The sequence below is a fragment of the Rhododendron vialii genome, chromosome 1a, assembly GCF_030253575.1.
Source record: "Rhododendron vialii isolate Sample 1 chromosome 1a, ASM3025357v1".
Lineage (NCBI taxonomy): Eukaryota > Viridiplantae > Streptophyta > Magnoliopsida > Ericales > Ericaceae > Rhododendron > Rhododendron vialii.
Genome location: NC_080557.1, coordinates 39889283 through 39905002, shown reverse-complemented (window position 1 = coordinate 39905002; position 15720 = coordinate 39889283). Strand labels below are relative to the sequence as shown.

At 37.4% G+C, this 15720-nt stretch overlaps 1 protein-coding gene and 2 pseudogenes across 1 annotated transcript; 1 reads left to right on the top strand and 2 right to left on the bottom strand.

The window, feature by feature from the left end:
* Positions 1-5811: 5811 nt before the first annotated feature.
* LOC131325739 (pentatricopeptide repeat-containing protein At3g04130, mitochondrial-like) lies at positions 5812-7775 on the bottom strand (annotated as a pseudogene).
* Positions 7377-8480, top strand: LOC131325748 (putative ABC transporter C family member 15). Its single transcript, XM_058358173.1, has 3 exons — positions 7377-7619; positions 7998-8061; positions 8215-8480. Exons 1-3 carry the CDS (start codon positions 7377-7379, stop codon positions 8478-8480), a joined length of 573 nt encoding a protein of 190 aa, XP_058214156.1.
* A 526-nt stretch (positions 8481-9006) lies between these two features.
* On the bottom strand, positions 9007-15597 carry LOC131325732 (putative ABC transporter C family member 15; annotated as a pseudogene).
* Between the last annotated feature and the right edge of the window lie 123 nt (positions 15598-15720).

Below are 15720 nucleotides of genomic sequence, written 5' to 3'. Positions count from 1 at the left end.
CCTGAGATTCCTTTTTCCGTAACATGCCTGTGGACGGAGAGAGAGAGAGATGATGATGGTAGATGAACCGATGACCAAAAACACTTTGAAGTGTTTGAGCAACTTTAATCACCTCTGTTCCGTTCCATTTTCTTGGAAAAGGGGCTTTGTGAAAAGGAATGTAATTTTAAACTTAAAAATTATGTGTTTACACAAATAATTTTTCTACCAATATAGATATTGTTTGATAAATTTTATTGAAATCTTTTAAACGGTGTAAAAAAAATTGAAAAATTATTCATTTTCATTATATTTGAGTATGAAATTACCTTCTTTTTAAAAAAGAAAGCGGAACGGTACCTCTGGACTAGCAACTCAAAGGTTGGTACTGTTTATATATTTGTGTCAATTTCATTTATGGTAGAGTTGCCGATTCGTAAGACGAAGGGTTATTATTTAGTCCGAAGTCCATGACCCGCCCAAAGTTCTCTGGTCCATCGCGCTTTTACCCGGCCCGAGCCCGTAAATGAGCAGGCTGGCCCGGCCCATAGTTTGTAATGGGTGGGCTTGGGCTTATGAATTTTTACTCGGCCCGCCCGTGAGCCCGCCCGCGGTACTAGCCCAATAGCCCTCCCACTAGCCTAAAATCTCACAAAATCCTTTATTTTTTCCCTTGATTTAGTTTCGGCCCAAGGAAATTTAAGCCCGCCCAGTTTTTGGCCCGCCGGCCCGTTAATTGGGTAGCCCGTGGGCTGGGCTTGGACTTCAATTTATGGTAGGTAGCCCGGCCAGAAAAAAAGAAAAAGCTCGGTTGGCTCGGCCCGTGGGCAGGCTTGGACAATGACTTGGCGGCGTAGCACAGCCCGGCCCGGCTCGGCCCGATGATGACCCTTAGGTAAGACCTACTTTAATAATCTCACACTCTAGATCCTCTGCACCCAAAATTTGGTGTACCCGTGTAACTCTTCACATCCTAAAATATGCTACCCAATAAAAAAATTACACATGGCACTAATAGTGCATGATCTAATCAAAACACATCGTAATTAAGTCTAAGATACAGAGAATCAAAGGATTTAATTACGATGTTATTTTAGTACTATACGGTATCGTTTAGATTGGAAACGATCACGTTTGGTCATCGAATGATAGGTATTAAGATGATAATTAAGCACAACCACTAATTAACTCTTAAAACCATTAAACGGTGTCATTAGAGGTCCGTTTCATGAGAGAAATCGGTTATACTTACAACAAATCATTTGAGTAAATTATTTCAAAGCACTAATTCATGTTGTACAAAAGCATCCAGAAGTTAGACACGATCTACATTGACAAACTTGGAAGGAGAAGAGTTTTCTGAGAAGACCAAGTCAAGCGGCAGTTTGAAGGCCTTTGCAACCGTTTTTGGAGGGAATGGAGGGCATTTTAAATCAAATTTGAATAAAGACTTGGACGCTAAAAGAAAACGTGGAGAATACAAGTTGAAGGCGAACCCATCGTCTATAAATAGAAGAGACAATCGAAGAGAAAATCCCCCGATAAAAATTTATCATCTGACAATCCATACAAAATAGTAGCTTAGAGATCTAGAGTAGTTTAGGACTTAGAATAATTTAGTAGTTTAATATTTTGCAAGTTTGAAGACTTATTTGAATGTAAGCTTACTTTTAATTAAATTCAAGTTATCTTATACTCCCTTCGTCCCTTTTTAAGTGTCCTGCTTCGTAATTCCAACTTATTAAAAAAACATCATCATTATTCCTTTCACATCAACTTTTTCCTCCATTTTCCCTACTTACCCATCATCATTACATTTTTATTCACTTACTTTTCAAAAAGAAATCTACTTTTAGGGATAAAATAGACAATGCACCAACTTTTACCCACTAACTTTACAAAATGGACAGTTATTAAGGGACAGCTCAAAATGGAATACAGGACCATAAAAAAGGGACGGAGGGAGTATCTTTTTGTCTTTTTCTTGCCAAAGAATAGTCACATATAGGCTTGCTTTCGATTCAATTCAAGTGTGCCTATATTTCTGTATTATTCTTGTCGAAATTTTGAGAGTAATTGTATATAAACCTGCTTTTGATTGAATTCAACCTTGTTTATATTCAGTTATCTTTTCTGATTGAAGAACGTTAATCTATTATTGATTGATACCTTTAGGAAAATCCACTTAGTTGGGGTAATCGAACGGATAATCACAATTGCCTAATTAATTAGATGTTTTTAGTTAATCTGAAAATAATAAATTCTATTCTTTTCTAACACGCCCATACACAATTATTTTGCCAAAGATTGAGCTAATTTAGCCCAAAAAGTAACTCACTTATTAGAATATGGGTACACCAAATTTTGGGTACATAAGTCTCTGCCGATAATAATCTCAATGCATGCTTGATGTACTTCCACGATGAATTTCATTTTATTGGGTTCCTCTGATTCCTGATTGCTTTGCTCACACGACAATTAGATCGATCAGACTCATTGATTTTTTTAGTCACGTCCAAATGACAGAGGTTTAAATATCACTAATTACGACTAAAAATTAGTTCAATTGGTCACAATTCTTGCATTTCATTAAAAGGTCAAGAGTTTGAATTTCCTTATCTGCGTTTGAGTGTTCTTTCCTCAATGGATTTTTAATTTCTTCCTTTGTTTCCACTTTCCACCTTATAATGGGTTTATTCTTGTATTGGTTGAGTTGTTGAATTTGGTTATTTTGTGGATTCTCATAATTGACGTGTTGTCCCAAATTTATACTTTGTACTTATTATATGATGTAAAATGATCTCTTCTATCAATTGAAAAAAAAATTGAATAGAACTAAGGCCCCGTTCAAAAAAAAAAAAGTCCTTATTTTTTAATAAGGCAATTTGAAGCTCAAAAATTATAGGCTTATTGAAATATAAAAATATGTAATATGGATCTTGTTTGAAAGATCTCAATGAGATATTTTATACAACACAAAAAAAATTGAAAAATTATTTTTCATTTACATTAGTATTTTTAAATTTAAAAATGTGAAATAAACTAGTTATTTTTTAAAAAGACTTCTGAAACGGGCCTAATAATTCCTTTGGAAGTAGTAATAGGTTGACGGTGATAGGAGTATTTGTTATTCCAAAGATGGCAATTCGTCGAACTTATCCTCCATGTGTTGATTTGATCTTGACTACAGTCATCCAGTGGTTCCATTCAACAAACTTGAGTTCCTAACTAGATAGAGGTATTTACTTGGGGAGTCCAATTGGATTATTAAAGTGGCCCTCAATTGGATCACTAACCCCACCAAAGGATCCAATAGAGTATCCAAAGTGCAGACCGGGGACAATTCACAAATCTTTTGAACAACTCACTCCGTCTCAAATTCTTGATTTTTTTTTTTTTAAAATTGGTTATATCTCTTAATTTAAGATTTCGATATTCGCGCTCTACTTTTTACTGATGGCGCTCTACTTTGTTTACGAAGTTACTAGTAACTTCAAGTTTAAAGTGGAGCACCATCAGTAAAAAGTAGAGCGCGAATATCAGTTTCCTTAATTTATAGTGTTTTTTTTTATATCAAATATGAATCTTATTTGATAGATCTCAATGAGCTATTTTATACAAAGTTTTTTAAATCACCTAAAATATTAAAGATTGTAAAATATAATCAATTGAAAAATGATACGCACTCTCAAAGATGACCAACAAATTGGGAAGGAGGGAGTATTTAAATTTTCTTCTTTTAATCCCTTGACAAAATACTAATTAATTCACGATTAGGCCACTTCTTAGCTAGACTTGGGTTTATCAACAATAATTAGTTAATGAGAACACCGCAAAACTCAAACAATTAAGTTATGATTTGGATATATAATCTTCGAATTGGCTTTGTCTATGATGCTTTCATGTTAACGTGTGGTAGTAATTAAAAGAGTGTTTTTGCGCATTATATTAATCGAGGTTTCGGATTAAATTATCAAACTAGCACCCTATGCTTTCACGCTGATTTACGCCCCACCTGAAAGCAATTGCTTTCAAATCATTGTTAAAGTGAGAGTATGATAGCAAGTAAGAAGCTTTCTCTCAAGCTTACATGATCAACTCTCACTACGAGTAAAAATCCATTTAGGTCACTGGAAATTTGTCGGGTCTTTAATTATAAGGCCCCAAAGTGCGCAAAAACTGATTCGATCACCTGTTTATGAAAAAAGCATTGGTCTCTGATATGATTAAAAAGTGGTATAGAGCCTCGTGGGTCTCCTTTAATTTAGGTGAGCACAACAATAGGATAATTTGGCTTTGTTTGATTGTTGCAAACACCATAGGATCACGAGATTTTGATTCCCAACTGCACCATCTATTTTCATTTCTCTCTCTCTCCCTCTCTATATTCTCTTTGTAAAATCGGAAATTCTAATTCCAAGAAAGATTTATAGGGAACCACGCAAGAAAAAATGTGTTTGGATCCATTTCGGATCCTACAAAAATCTAGAAAAATATCCATAAATTTTTGAATATTATTTTATAAGGCCTTCTAAAAAAATCAGCTTCAACGGATATCGATAAGTATTAGAAACTGCTCAGTTCACCCATATGAATCCAAAAGTAATACTTATAGATGTCCATTGGAGCTGGTTTTTTACAGGGTCCCATAAAATAATATTCAAAAATTTATGGATATTTTTCTAGATTTTTGTGGGATCCGAAATGAATCCAAACGCGTTTTTTTTTGCGTAGTTCCCTGCAAATCTTCTTTGCGAACAGCAGGGCTCTTGCTCTTGTAAAATGAACCACATCACGTGAAGTTGCCAAAGAGCCAATACAGATAGCTAAATTTATGAAAGAAAGCAAGGAGATCTAACTCAAAATCTGTGTAATCAATTTGGAACTCACTAGTTTCTAAAGGGACCCGCCATGGCTTTTGACAACATGATCTCATGGGAGTACATAGAATCCGAAATCTATGGATTTTTTTTAATATGATGATGCATCTAAAACCTGATCTGTTCACTATTTTATGGTATATATCACATATAGGTCACATCTAGTAAAAAGAAAAGGAGCATTAGGTTAAATCCCCATTTGCTTCGTACGTAAGGTTTAACTCAATACTGCACGGTGTTTTTTTTGACTTTTTTGCAAAGGTAAAGAAAACTTTTTGAACCTGACTTTACCATTGAAGAATGCAAACAAAGCCTATGTGATACCACATGAGATCTTAGACCTTGATAACAATGTTAGTAAGGCATCAAGACCCGATTGCCTTCGAGAACATTTGTTAGCCTGCAATTGCAATAATCAGATGAAAGAAAGCATATTCTCATATCTTAGCTAAAGCATGGGAAAGAAAAGGGAAAAAGGTGCATGCTTAATGGAGGTATCTAAGAGTATCTGTTCATATAATCCGTCTAATTCCGGATAAATGAGTGTTGCCTTAGGTAGTAAACAACTAATGTGGAAGGTATAGAAGAGGAGAAATATCGAGAGAGGAAGCGAAGCACCAACAAATCTACGTACTTCCTTTTTTTCAATCAGAACCAATCTACATACTTCACCATCATATATGCTTAATGCACATCCAAAAGACTGGTGCATCTAGTTAAACACTAAGCGGAGTCAAGGCACTTCAGGTAGAATCTCCTTAAGTTCATCATCATAAACACATTTGCAGCCATCCATAAGTACCAAATCACTAGAGTAACGAATTGGACAATTGTATGCTAAGGGGAAAAACGCCTTTGAATTAAGATATTAGACAAGGAAAAAAGAACAAGGCAGGCTGCTACCATTCATAGTAAAAAAAAAAGGTAATCCGATCGATACACAAGCACTTTATATAGTATGTGAACAAAGTTATTAGATCCAGGAGGTGAATAAATTTTGAGGGGAAACGAAGAACAAACCAATATACTTCCAACAACCCTAAACACCACGTTCTCATCTATTCATAAGTTTCAAAATGAGGTGGGATTTTACCTGAACAAAACAGCTCCAGAAGTGAATATTGCATCAGTACAAACTACCAAGCTACAAGGGCTAGTAAACGCACATATGTTTAGGGAAGAAAGATCCACAAAATGGGCAAATGGGAGGTTAGGTAAAGCTCAAAGTAATCCGCTTACACTCATGACCACAAGCACAAACATGTTCACTATCACAATACTCTGGATCTACAAATCACTGGCAATTGGTACAACCAATTAGACACCCACTCAGATATGTGTTCCTTCAACCTCAAATATCCAGCAATTGGCAAATTCAGGCATGAACTCTTTTCGTCATTGTATGAGCTAAATAAGAATTAGTTGTGATTTGAGAATGGTAGAAATATTATCTCCAGCACCTCAAGAAAATTTCATTTGCTTTATGAAGGTTTCTATCCTCTCAGATGCATCATACATATTCTTCTGTTTGATTTCATCCAAAAGCAACTGGCATGTCTGATATCTTGGTGCTATGTCTTGACCTATCATCTCCTCAAATAGGAGGTATGCCCATTCACATTTGTTCGCTCTACAAAGCCCGTGAATCAAAAGGGTATAGGAAGAGATACCAAGACTAATATGTTGCTTATGCATGTCATCCAACAATCCGCACAACCAGCTATCTGTCTTCCCATATTTAAAGCATGACTTGAGCAATGGGCAGTATGACAGCGCATCGGGCTTACAAAATGGAGAATTTTCCATCTCCTTGAGGACATTTACGGCCTTCCCTAGTTCGGCATGATGGCAAAACATCGCAATCATTGAATTGTAGGTTGATGTATTAGGAATGATAACAAGATTGGGCATCTCCACTGCAAAAACTTGAACAGCCTCTTCCAATCGGTTAGCTCACCCCAGAATATGAATCAAGGCATTGTAAAAAAGTGTATCAGGTTTACATCCAGCAGATCTCATTCTCTCAGGTATTTGTAATGCTTCCTCAAACTCCCCTGATTTTGCCAGTGAATACATGATAGTGGTGTAAGTAACAACATTTGGTGAGCACCCTTGAGCTTGCATATCATCAAGGAGTTCATATACCTTTTGGAAAGCTGGATTGGCGACAATAGGACTGGATGATGGTTGAGTAGCTGATGACACAAGGGTGACAACCTTGTCCCTTCATTTCCTGGATTGTCCACAGAGCCTCATCAACACGACTGATTTTGCACCAACCATGAATGAAAATGTTAAATGTGTGAGCATTTGGGGGGATGTGTGATTTGAGCTCCAAGAAAATTGCATGCGCTTGCTCGACTCTGTTCTCTTTGCAAAGGGTGTCAAACAACAAGTTCATGGATTTGCTAAAATTGGAAAATAAATGGAATAATTCAATTGGAAAATCTCCATGTCCAATAAGACCCATCTCCCCCTAGAATTTTAGAAGGAATCACTTGCACCTTCCCTGGGAACATGAAAATTGCCATTGTGGGAAGAACCGGAAGTGGAAAGTCTACTCTAATTCAAGCCCTCTTCAGTGTCATGGAGCCTATACAAGGAAGGATTTTGATTGATGGAATTGATATTACTAAGATTGGTTTGCAGGATATGAGGTCTCGGTTGAGTATAAACCCACAAGACCCAATACTTTTCCAGGGAACCATAAGGAGTAATCTTGATCCTTTACAGCAGCATTCAGATCATGAAATTTGGGAGGTAATAATAAGCTCTAAGTTATATGGACTCTTGAAAGTACCTGTATCAGACTATCAACCTTTGGGTAATCGTATGGGATATGTCTATGACATTGTTATCTAGACACTCACCTAGAAAACACATTTAGTATTCATGTTTGTGCAAAAGTCTGCTTAGAACAATCATATTATGCATGAACTGATATGTGCAGTATGATAAATACATATGAATTAGAATGTTGTTCAGTTTCTCCCAGTCGTTGATTAGAGAATTAGGCTAGCCCAATACTGAGAATACTCTGTACCCGAATCCTTATAACACCAAATAAATGAGATCATTTTCTTGAATGTTACAATGCATATGAAGCTTAACTTCCTCTTATTAATCTTTACATTGTAGGTTATGGGAAAATGTCATCTTCCAGATATAGTAAGACAGGATCAGACGCTTCTTGACATGCCAGGTATGGAGAGTGAAAACAAATTATTTTCCTTCTAGAACCCTTCCTAGACCCTGCAGTAGCGGGAGGCTCGTGCATTGGGTAGCCCTTTAGCTTTCTTAAATTTCGGTAACCGTTTAGCGTCCGCTTCTTGAAACTTTTGGTGAATTGGCTCAGTGGAAGAACATGGAGAAAACTGGAGTATGGGACAAAGGCAACTTGTTTGTCTTGCTAGGGTGCTTCTGCAGAGGAGGAAAATATTGATTTTGGATGAGGCCACAGCATCAGTAGACACGACAACAGACAATGTGATTCAAAGAAGAATCAGAGAAGAAAAAAGCAGGTGCACCATTGTAACAGTGGCTCATCGGATACCCCCCATCATCGACAATGATCTTGTTTTGGTTCTTGATCAAGGCAAGACTACGAAATCCCAACTTTAAGTGAAATATCTCGCTTCTTCAAAAAGTATCAAATCTTTAAGTTCTGCATCTTATTCTTACCATTAGGACTTTTTTTAGAACTTCTATAGGGGAAGATAAATGTCAATCAAACATATTTTCAAAAGTGACTTCTATATATTCCATCCATAAAACATGTTTTGTTTACTACTTGGACACATGGGGGTGTTTGCAGCAGCTATAAGCAATCTGTTGATCCTAATTCCCATTCATCTTGTTCCTAACACATTCACATAATTTGGGAGGTAAAAAATGACTCTGCAATGCCAAAAGCATCGAAATAGTATTTCCAGGTTATCATCTTTTTTACAGCTGTTGCAAACACCCCCATGTGTCCAAGTAGTAAACAAAATCTGTTTTATGGATGGAATATCTAGAAGTCACTTTTGAAAATATGTTTGATTGACAATTATCTCCCCCTAGAGAAGTTCTAAAAAAAAGTCATAATGGTAAGAATAAGATGCAAAACTTAAGATTTGATACGTTTCGAAGAAGTGAGGTATTTCACTTAAAGTTGGGATTTCGTAGTCTTACCTTGATCAAGAACCAAAACAAGATCATTGTCGATGATGGGGGGTATCCGATGAGCCACTGTTACAATGGTGTACCTGCTTGTTTCTTCTCTGATTCTTCTTTGAATAACATTGTCTGTTGTCGTGTCTACTGATGTTGTGGCCTAATCCAAAACCAATATTTTCCTCCTCTGCAGCAGCACCCTAGCAAGACACACAAGCTGCCTTTGTCCCATACTCCAGTTTTCTCCATCTTCTTCCACAGAGCCAATTCACCAAAAGTTTCAAGAAGCGGACGCTTAACGGTTACCGAAATTTAAGAAAGCTAGAGGGCTACCTAATGCAGGAGCCTCCCGCTACTGCAGGGTCTGGGAAGGGTTCTAGAAGGAAAATAATTTGTTTTCGCTCTCCATACCTGGCATGTCAAGAAGCCTCTGATCCTGTCTTACTATATCTGCAAGATGACATTTTCCCATAACCTACAATGTTAAGATTAATAAGAGGAAGTTAAGCTTCATATGCATTGTAACATTCAAGAAAATGATGGTGTTTTAAGGATTCGGGTACAGAGTATTCTCAATATCGGGATAGCCTAATTCTCTAATCAATGACTGGGAGAAACTGAACAACATTCTAATTCATATGTATTTATCATACTACACATATCAGTTCATGCATAATATGATTGTTCTAAGTAGACTTCTGCACAAACATGAATACTAAATGTGTTTCCTAGGTGAGTGTCTAGATAACAATGTTATAGACATATCCCATACGATTACCCAAAGTTTGATAGTCCAATACAAGTACTTCAACAGTCCATATAACTTAGAGCTTATTATTACCTCCCAAATTTCATGATCTGAATGCTGCTGTAAAGGATCAAGATTAATCCTCATGGTTCCCTGGAAAAGTATTGGGTCTTGTGGGATTATACTCAACCGAGACCTCAGATCCTGCAAACCAATCTTAGTAATATCAATTCCATCAATCAAAATCCTTCCTTGAATAGGCTCCATGACTCTGAAGAGGGCTTGAATTAGAGTAGACTTTCCACTTCCGGTTCTTCCCACAATGGCAATTTTCTTGTTCCCAGGGATGGTGCAACTAATTCCTTCTAAAATTCTAGGGTGAGATGGGTCATATTGGACATGGAGATTGTCCAATTGAATTATTCCATTTATTGGCCATTCAGGCTCCGGTCTACAATTTTCAATCACTAAAGGAGCTTCACTTGGAATATTGGTAAATTGAAGAATTCTCTCCACTGATATCATTTTGTTCTCGACGCTGCATAGGTTCCATACAACTCAAGCCTGAAGAACATTCAGATTCAAACCATATGTAGCCACCAGTCCTGCCAAGCCTGTGATCAGATAACCAAAATGTATCCGCTCAGAATCATTTCTCATCCCGTTCACAAAAAAAGAATCATTTCTCAGGGCCATGCATCCAAAATCAACACAATTTTTCTTTGGAGTAAAGTAAAAATGTAAAATGAAGAAAACGAGATGACATACGCAAATCGTTATTTATGTGTAAAGGCTGTTGATGGAACAGTTTCCTGTACTTCAGATAAATTGTCCTCTCTTATATCAAATATGATAGAGGTGAACAAAAAAAAAAACTGATTCTCGATAGTGGACATACGAGGTTTTTGGATATTAAAGGTTTTGGATTTTAATGCAGTTAAACTTGGAACCTTTACTTCGAGAAAGAAAATGATACACACTTTACCGACCAAAATGGGAGATAGCTCCTATTTAGCCGATAAACTATTTGATTTTGTTCAAATAAACTGTCCTATTTCGCCAAAAAGAAGAAAGGTGGTGAAGAAAGAAATCTGTATGTCGTTTACAGTTTTCAAAACCATTCGTCCTAAAAAAACCTCGCATGTCACTCCCTATTAACAGTTTTCACCTGCATCTTTTGTAATTTCTGTGCCCGACAAATTTAGTTTTGATCAGAAGACCTTAATCTGAGTCCAACTAACTATCGCAAGGGTTAACGGTAATATCCCTTTATTAAAAGATACACACTCTTTGCCAACAAGAAAACGTAAAAATAACGCATAGAGAAGTAGAGGAGCAGCTTACTAGGTTCAATGGATGACCTTGGCAGGTTAACCAAGATGACAAGAACAAAGAAGAAGACAAGGTTGAAGAGAAAGTTGACCGGGACACAAAGCCACTCCATCGTGGCAGAATTGTGAAAAGCAACGCAAGAGTAATCATCAACCAGTCCTACAGTTTTTTTGAGGAGCTGATCATCTTGATTGAAGCAACGAATTGTTGCAGCCCCGGTCAAGGATTCTGAAAAGTGGTGCAGGATTGGAGCTTTCCGAATCCCAACCATCCTTGCTAATTCTCTTGCAGTAGTGATGTAGTAACACTGCAAAATATTACTTGATACTTCAGCACTTGTAGAATCTATAAAAGAAGAACCAAAAGAAAATTTGCTGTCCCTTATCATGCTGTTTATCTGAGCATGCTTCAGGAATCTTATTGAGACCGAACTGCATTTGTGATATGACTCACAACCACAGGCTATGTCATAGACCATGTCATGCCTATATAAAAATATTATGATAGTTCTCAGGTAAACTTGAATCATTGGTACGTTTCCTAGGTAAATATCCAACTGAAAGTGTGAGAAACATTCCAGTGCCTGACATGGGTTTTTCTAAGAGTGTAACGTAGTTCTTGGCCATATGTCCTTGGACAAGACTTCGGAAATGCATGAAATGTAAACATTATGAAGTGAAGTTGGATCTTGCCTGGTACCACACGGAGATTGCCAAGATCACAACGAAGAGCAAAAAGACTTGCCACATACTTAACAGCTGAATAAGCGCAAATGCTAATCCAGCCAATCTGTAAGGAATGTCGGTGTCCACTATGCTTTGATCTGTTGAAGCCTGTTAAAAAAAACAACCAAAAGGATAAGTTTGATGAAATCAACTTTTAACCCAAAAAAAGAAGCTCATTGTAGTATACTGACCTGGCTGAGAATCCGGCTTGAAGGTGTGAAGTCAAAGAAAGAAAGTGGTGCCCTAAAAATTGATGTAATCATTCCACGGAATAGGCACTGAGAAGTCTCAATAGCCATGGTTGAGAGCAAAACTGCCCTCCCCAATATGAAGATGGAGCTTCCACTTGAGATCAAAGCATATATTCCTATCATTCGCTCTCTACTAACTTGGTTTTTCTCGTCAATTGCCCAAGCAATCCAGTAATTGCTGGTGATCTGCAACCCTTGAAAGAAAACCTGACAGAGAAGTATCACTGGAATGAGCGCACTTTTATATGCACAAGTGATAAAGGTCGAGTATACTCTCCATTTCACTCAGCCAGTTTCTTCTTCTTCTTCTTGAGTTCTTTCCAAAATGCCTCCAGCTCTTGCAGGTTCTCCAATTTCCTCTTCATTAACTTCAAGAGGGGCCGTATTGGTTAAGGATTTATGGTCATAGGAAGGATTCATTTGGTTAAGAGATTTGTTGTAAGCATCCATTTGTGTAACAAGTTCACCATCAAGTTCTGCTATCAAATCTTCATACTTTCCTGACTGTATGATTCTACCATCTTTCATCACCTATTTGAAGGAAACAAATGAATGAGAGAACTCTCAGGAAACGACATGAGTTTTTCACTTCTGTTAAGGCAACTTATAACTCACCAGGACAAGATCTGCTGCCTTTAAGAATTCCAATTGATGTGTTACATAGATCACTGTCTTTTGGCATAAGAGGTGCAATAAACAATTCTGCAAATAAAATTTCCCATTACAAGAGCATATTATACAAAAAAAAAAAAAAAAACTATTTACACATAAATAAAGGACATATAATGCATACCTTGAATAAATGTGCTCTAGTATGAGCATCAACGGCACTAAATGGATCATTGAGGAAATATACATCCGAATTAGCATAGATAGCTCTGGCTAATTGAATACGCTGCTTTTGCCCTCTGCTCAAGTTCAAACCTCATTCGCCCACCACAGACAAATCTCTCTCACCCCACATAAGAATATCTTGTTTTAGAGCACATCCTTCCAAGACATAATCATAGAAATCCTTTTTGGTTTCCTTTCCGAGCAAGATGTTCTCTCTCACTGTGCCCGTTTGGATCCAAGCCTTCTGAGGAACAAATGCCTTGGATCCAAAAACATTAATCCCTCCCCTGGAAATTCTAGGAATCTCATCAAGAAAGCTATAAAGAAGGCTTGATTTGCCTGACCCAACTGAGCCACAAATTGCAACTTTGTAGCCTTTCTTGATTTCCATTTTCTGAGTGATGTTGATGGTGGGTTTTTTCAAAACTGTTGACAACGGCTCCCATGAGTATTCACCGGTTTCAAGCTCAATTGCAACATCAGTGGCTTTTCTTGAGCCATTAAACTGTATCAGCTTCTTTTGATCTAGTACAAGAAACTCTTGCATTCGATCAATTGACACTTTTGTTTGAGCAATCATAGATAGCAACTCTGGGAGATTGTAAATGGCTTCTCGTAAAATCCGAAAAATAGCTAGTGTTGAAAGTACAGTACCCGTTGTCAATGGTGTTTGTAAAACAATGCAAACACCAAAGGTAACAACGGAAACCACAGTTGGCGACTTCCGAAAGAAAAAAGCTACAGCTGAGCATGTATATAGGTACTTCTTAAGCCAACTTCTCTCGGTTTCCCTAAGTTGAAAAATCTTCTTCGAGAAGGTGGATTCCCAAGAATAGAGTTTTAGCATTCTCATGCTCTTTAGTGTTTCTGAAGTAGCTTTGATTCTCGAGTCCTTAGCTTCCATTATCTTTGAATGGAGCCTTTCTTGCCTACTTGCCAGAGGAGTGTTGCTCACCATAACAGAAATTGTAGCCAAAAGAGCAGCAAACGAGGGAACTAAACCAAGGTTTCTGTAAAGAATAATCAGGGCTAAAATGACTTGAAATGGAAGCAACCAAACTCCATGTATGTACCAAAAGAAGTCCCCAATCCCCTCGACGTCTACTGTGATGAGATTTATGACTTTTCCATTGCTCGTGCCACCGTACTTGATTGACAAGGATTTCTTATATGCCAATGCCATAAGGGCTGCACGTACTCGGATACCCATACAGTGTGCCCCAAATACCATTGCCTTTGAGACAGTGATTCTACTGTCTTTGCCAAAAAGAAGATCAATGCAAGAATCAATCCATGGTAGTGGCTTGAATTGTCATTCTTTGTAGTTAAAAAGTTCACAAAGTTTGTGATCAAGAGGGGACCCATGTATGAAGCAATTGTATTCACTCCTATAAAGATTCCAATAAATAAAACTGTGTAAAAGTCTGTTAAAGAAAAACCTGAAAAATAAGCACGATTTTGAAGGGAAACAGAAGAGTAAGAAAAAAGAAGAAGACGTACCTGCAATGACGCCATTTACGGCCAGGGGTCTCCAGAGAGCAAGCAGTACAGTTCTTGATAATGAAGGAGTTTCTGTTTTCTGTTTTCTAAGCGATTCCTCTATCAAAGAAGAGGCAACATAAGCTGTTTCCGATGAAGGAACGGAGGGTATGTGGGGCAATTCGAGTTTTTGAATCCGGACTATTTCAAAGAGTGGGTTAAGCCACATAAATGTGACTTTGCTCCAAATTCCTGCACTGGAAAAGACATGTTTAGGGACGTTTCCTTTCTCTTGTTGAAGCAATGGGTGCTCGATATCGTCTGTGTTTCCTTCACTACCCTTGTTACTGAGCAGCAGAGCATTGAAGCAGAGGAGAATCAACAATGGGAATGAAGCAAAATCAACAATGTCTGCTTCAGGCAGAAAATAGGGCACTAGCTTCATGGATGTGAAATGGGTGATTAGGTAACTACACACTAGAACTAAGTCACAGATGCTGGAGAATACCCACCAAACTATGAGAACTAAAGGCCACTTTTTCCCCTCTGAGCAGACTAAAACTACACTAGACTAAAACTACACTGGATAAGATCCAAGTCAAGGTGACAAGGCAGAAACTAAAGGGATGGTTTTAGAATTCCAAAACTCATAGCAACTAAACCCTGTATAGAAAATAGAGATCAAGACATTGGACAGAATTGTAGTGATCTTGGCAAAGCCTGTGGATCTTCTTCTTCTTCTCTCCTCTGTTGCTCCACTTTTGAACTGATCTTCACCAACTTGTCTTCTTCGTTTGAAGAATTCTAGCGAAACCCATGTCAGAAACACCAAGAAAAAGGCCACATTGACAAGCTTTAGAGTGATTTCCATTGGCACACAAAATTTCAATACCCCTAAGAGAGAAGCCTCAGTCAGTAGCAGACCTGTTGAACCAACGCAAAAAAACCCATCAATGGCTTCCCAGTACTAAACTGGAAAAATCAATACCCAGTTCAAAACTTCAAATACAACCATGATAAAATCCAATAAAACAGCAAAATAATCCAGGAAAAACGAGAAAATCCTTAAATAATCGGTACCCAGTTCAAATAACAGAATGAACTCCTATAAAACAGTAACTGATCCCGGAAAACAGAGTGGAAAAAAAAGGACAAGATTCTTCAATAAACAGGAGTAATTAATTCAGGAATAAAAGGGTTTACCTATATTATTAAACTATTTAACCACAATTAAATATGGTGAAAGAAAAACTTAGTAGGGTTTAATAATCAGAGTATGGTAAGAGACCTGCGACGAAAGTAGGAAGAAGAGCACGTGGGTGTTCAAAGGTGGTGAC

Excerpts from the sequence above, each read along its gene's own strand:
- LOC131325748 (XM_058358173.1), top strand. The coding sequence starts at position 7,377 with ATGAAAATTGCCATTGTGGGAAGAACCGGAAGTGGAAAGTCTACTCTA. Across the intron at positions 7,620-7,997 it reads CAGATCATGAAATTTGGGAG|GTTATGGGAAAATGTCATCT; the intron begins GTAATAATAAGC and ends TTTACATTGTAG. Across the intron at positions 8,062-8,214 it reads GACGCTTCTTGACATGCCAG|TGGAAGAACATGGAGAAAAC; the intron begins GTATGGAGAGTG and ends GAATTGGCTCAG.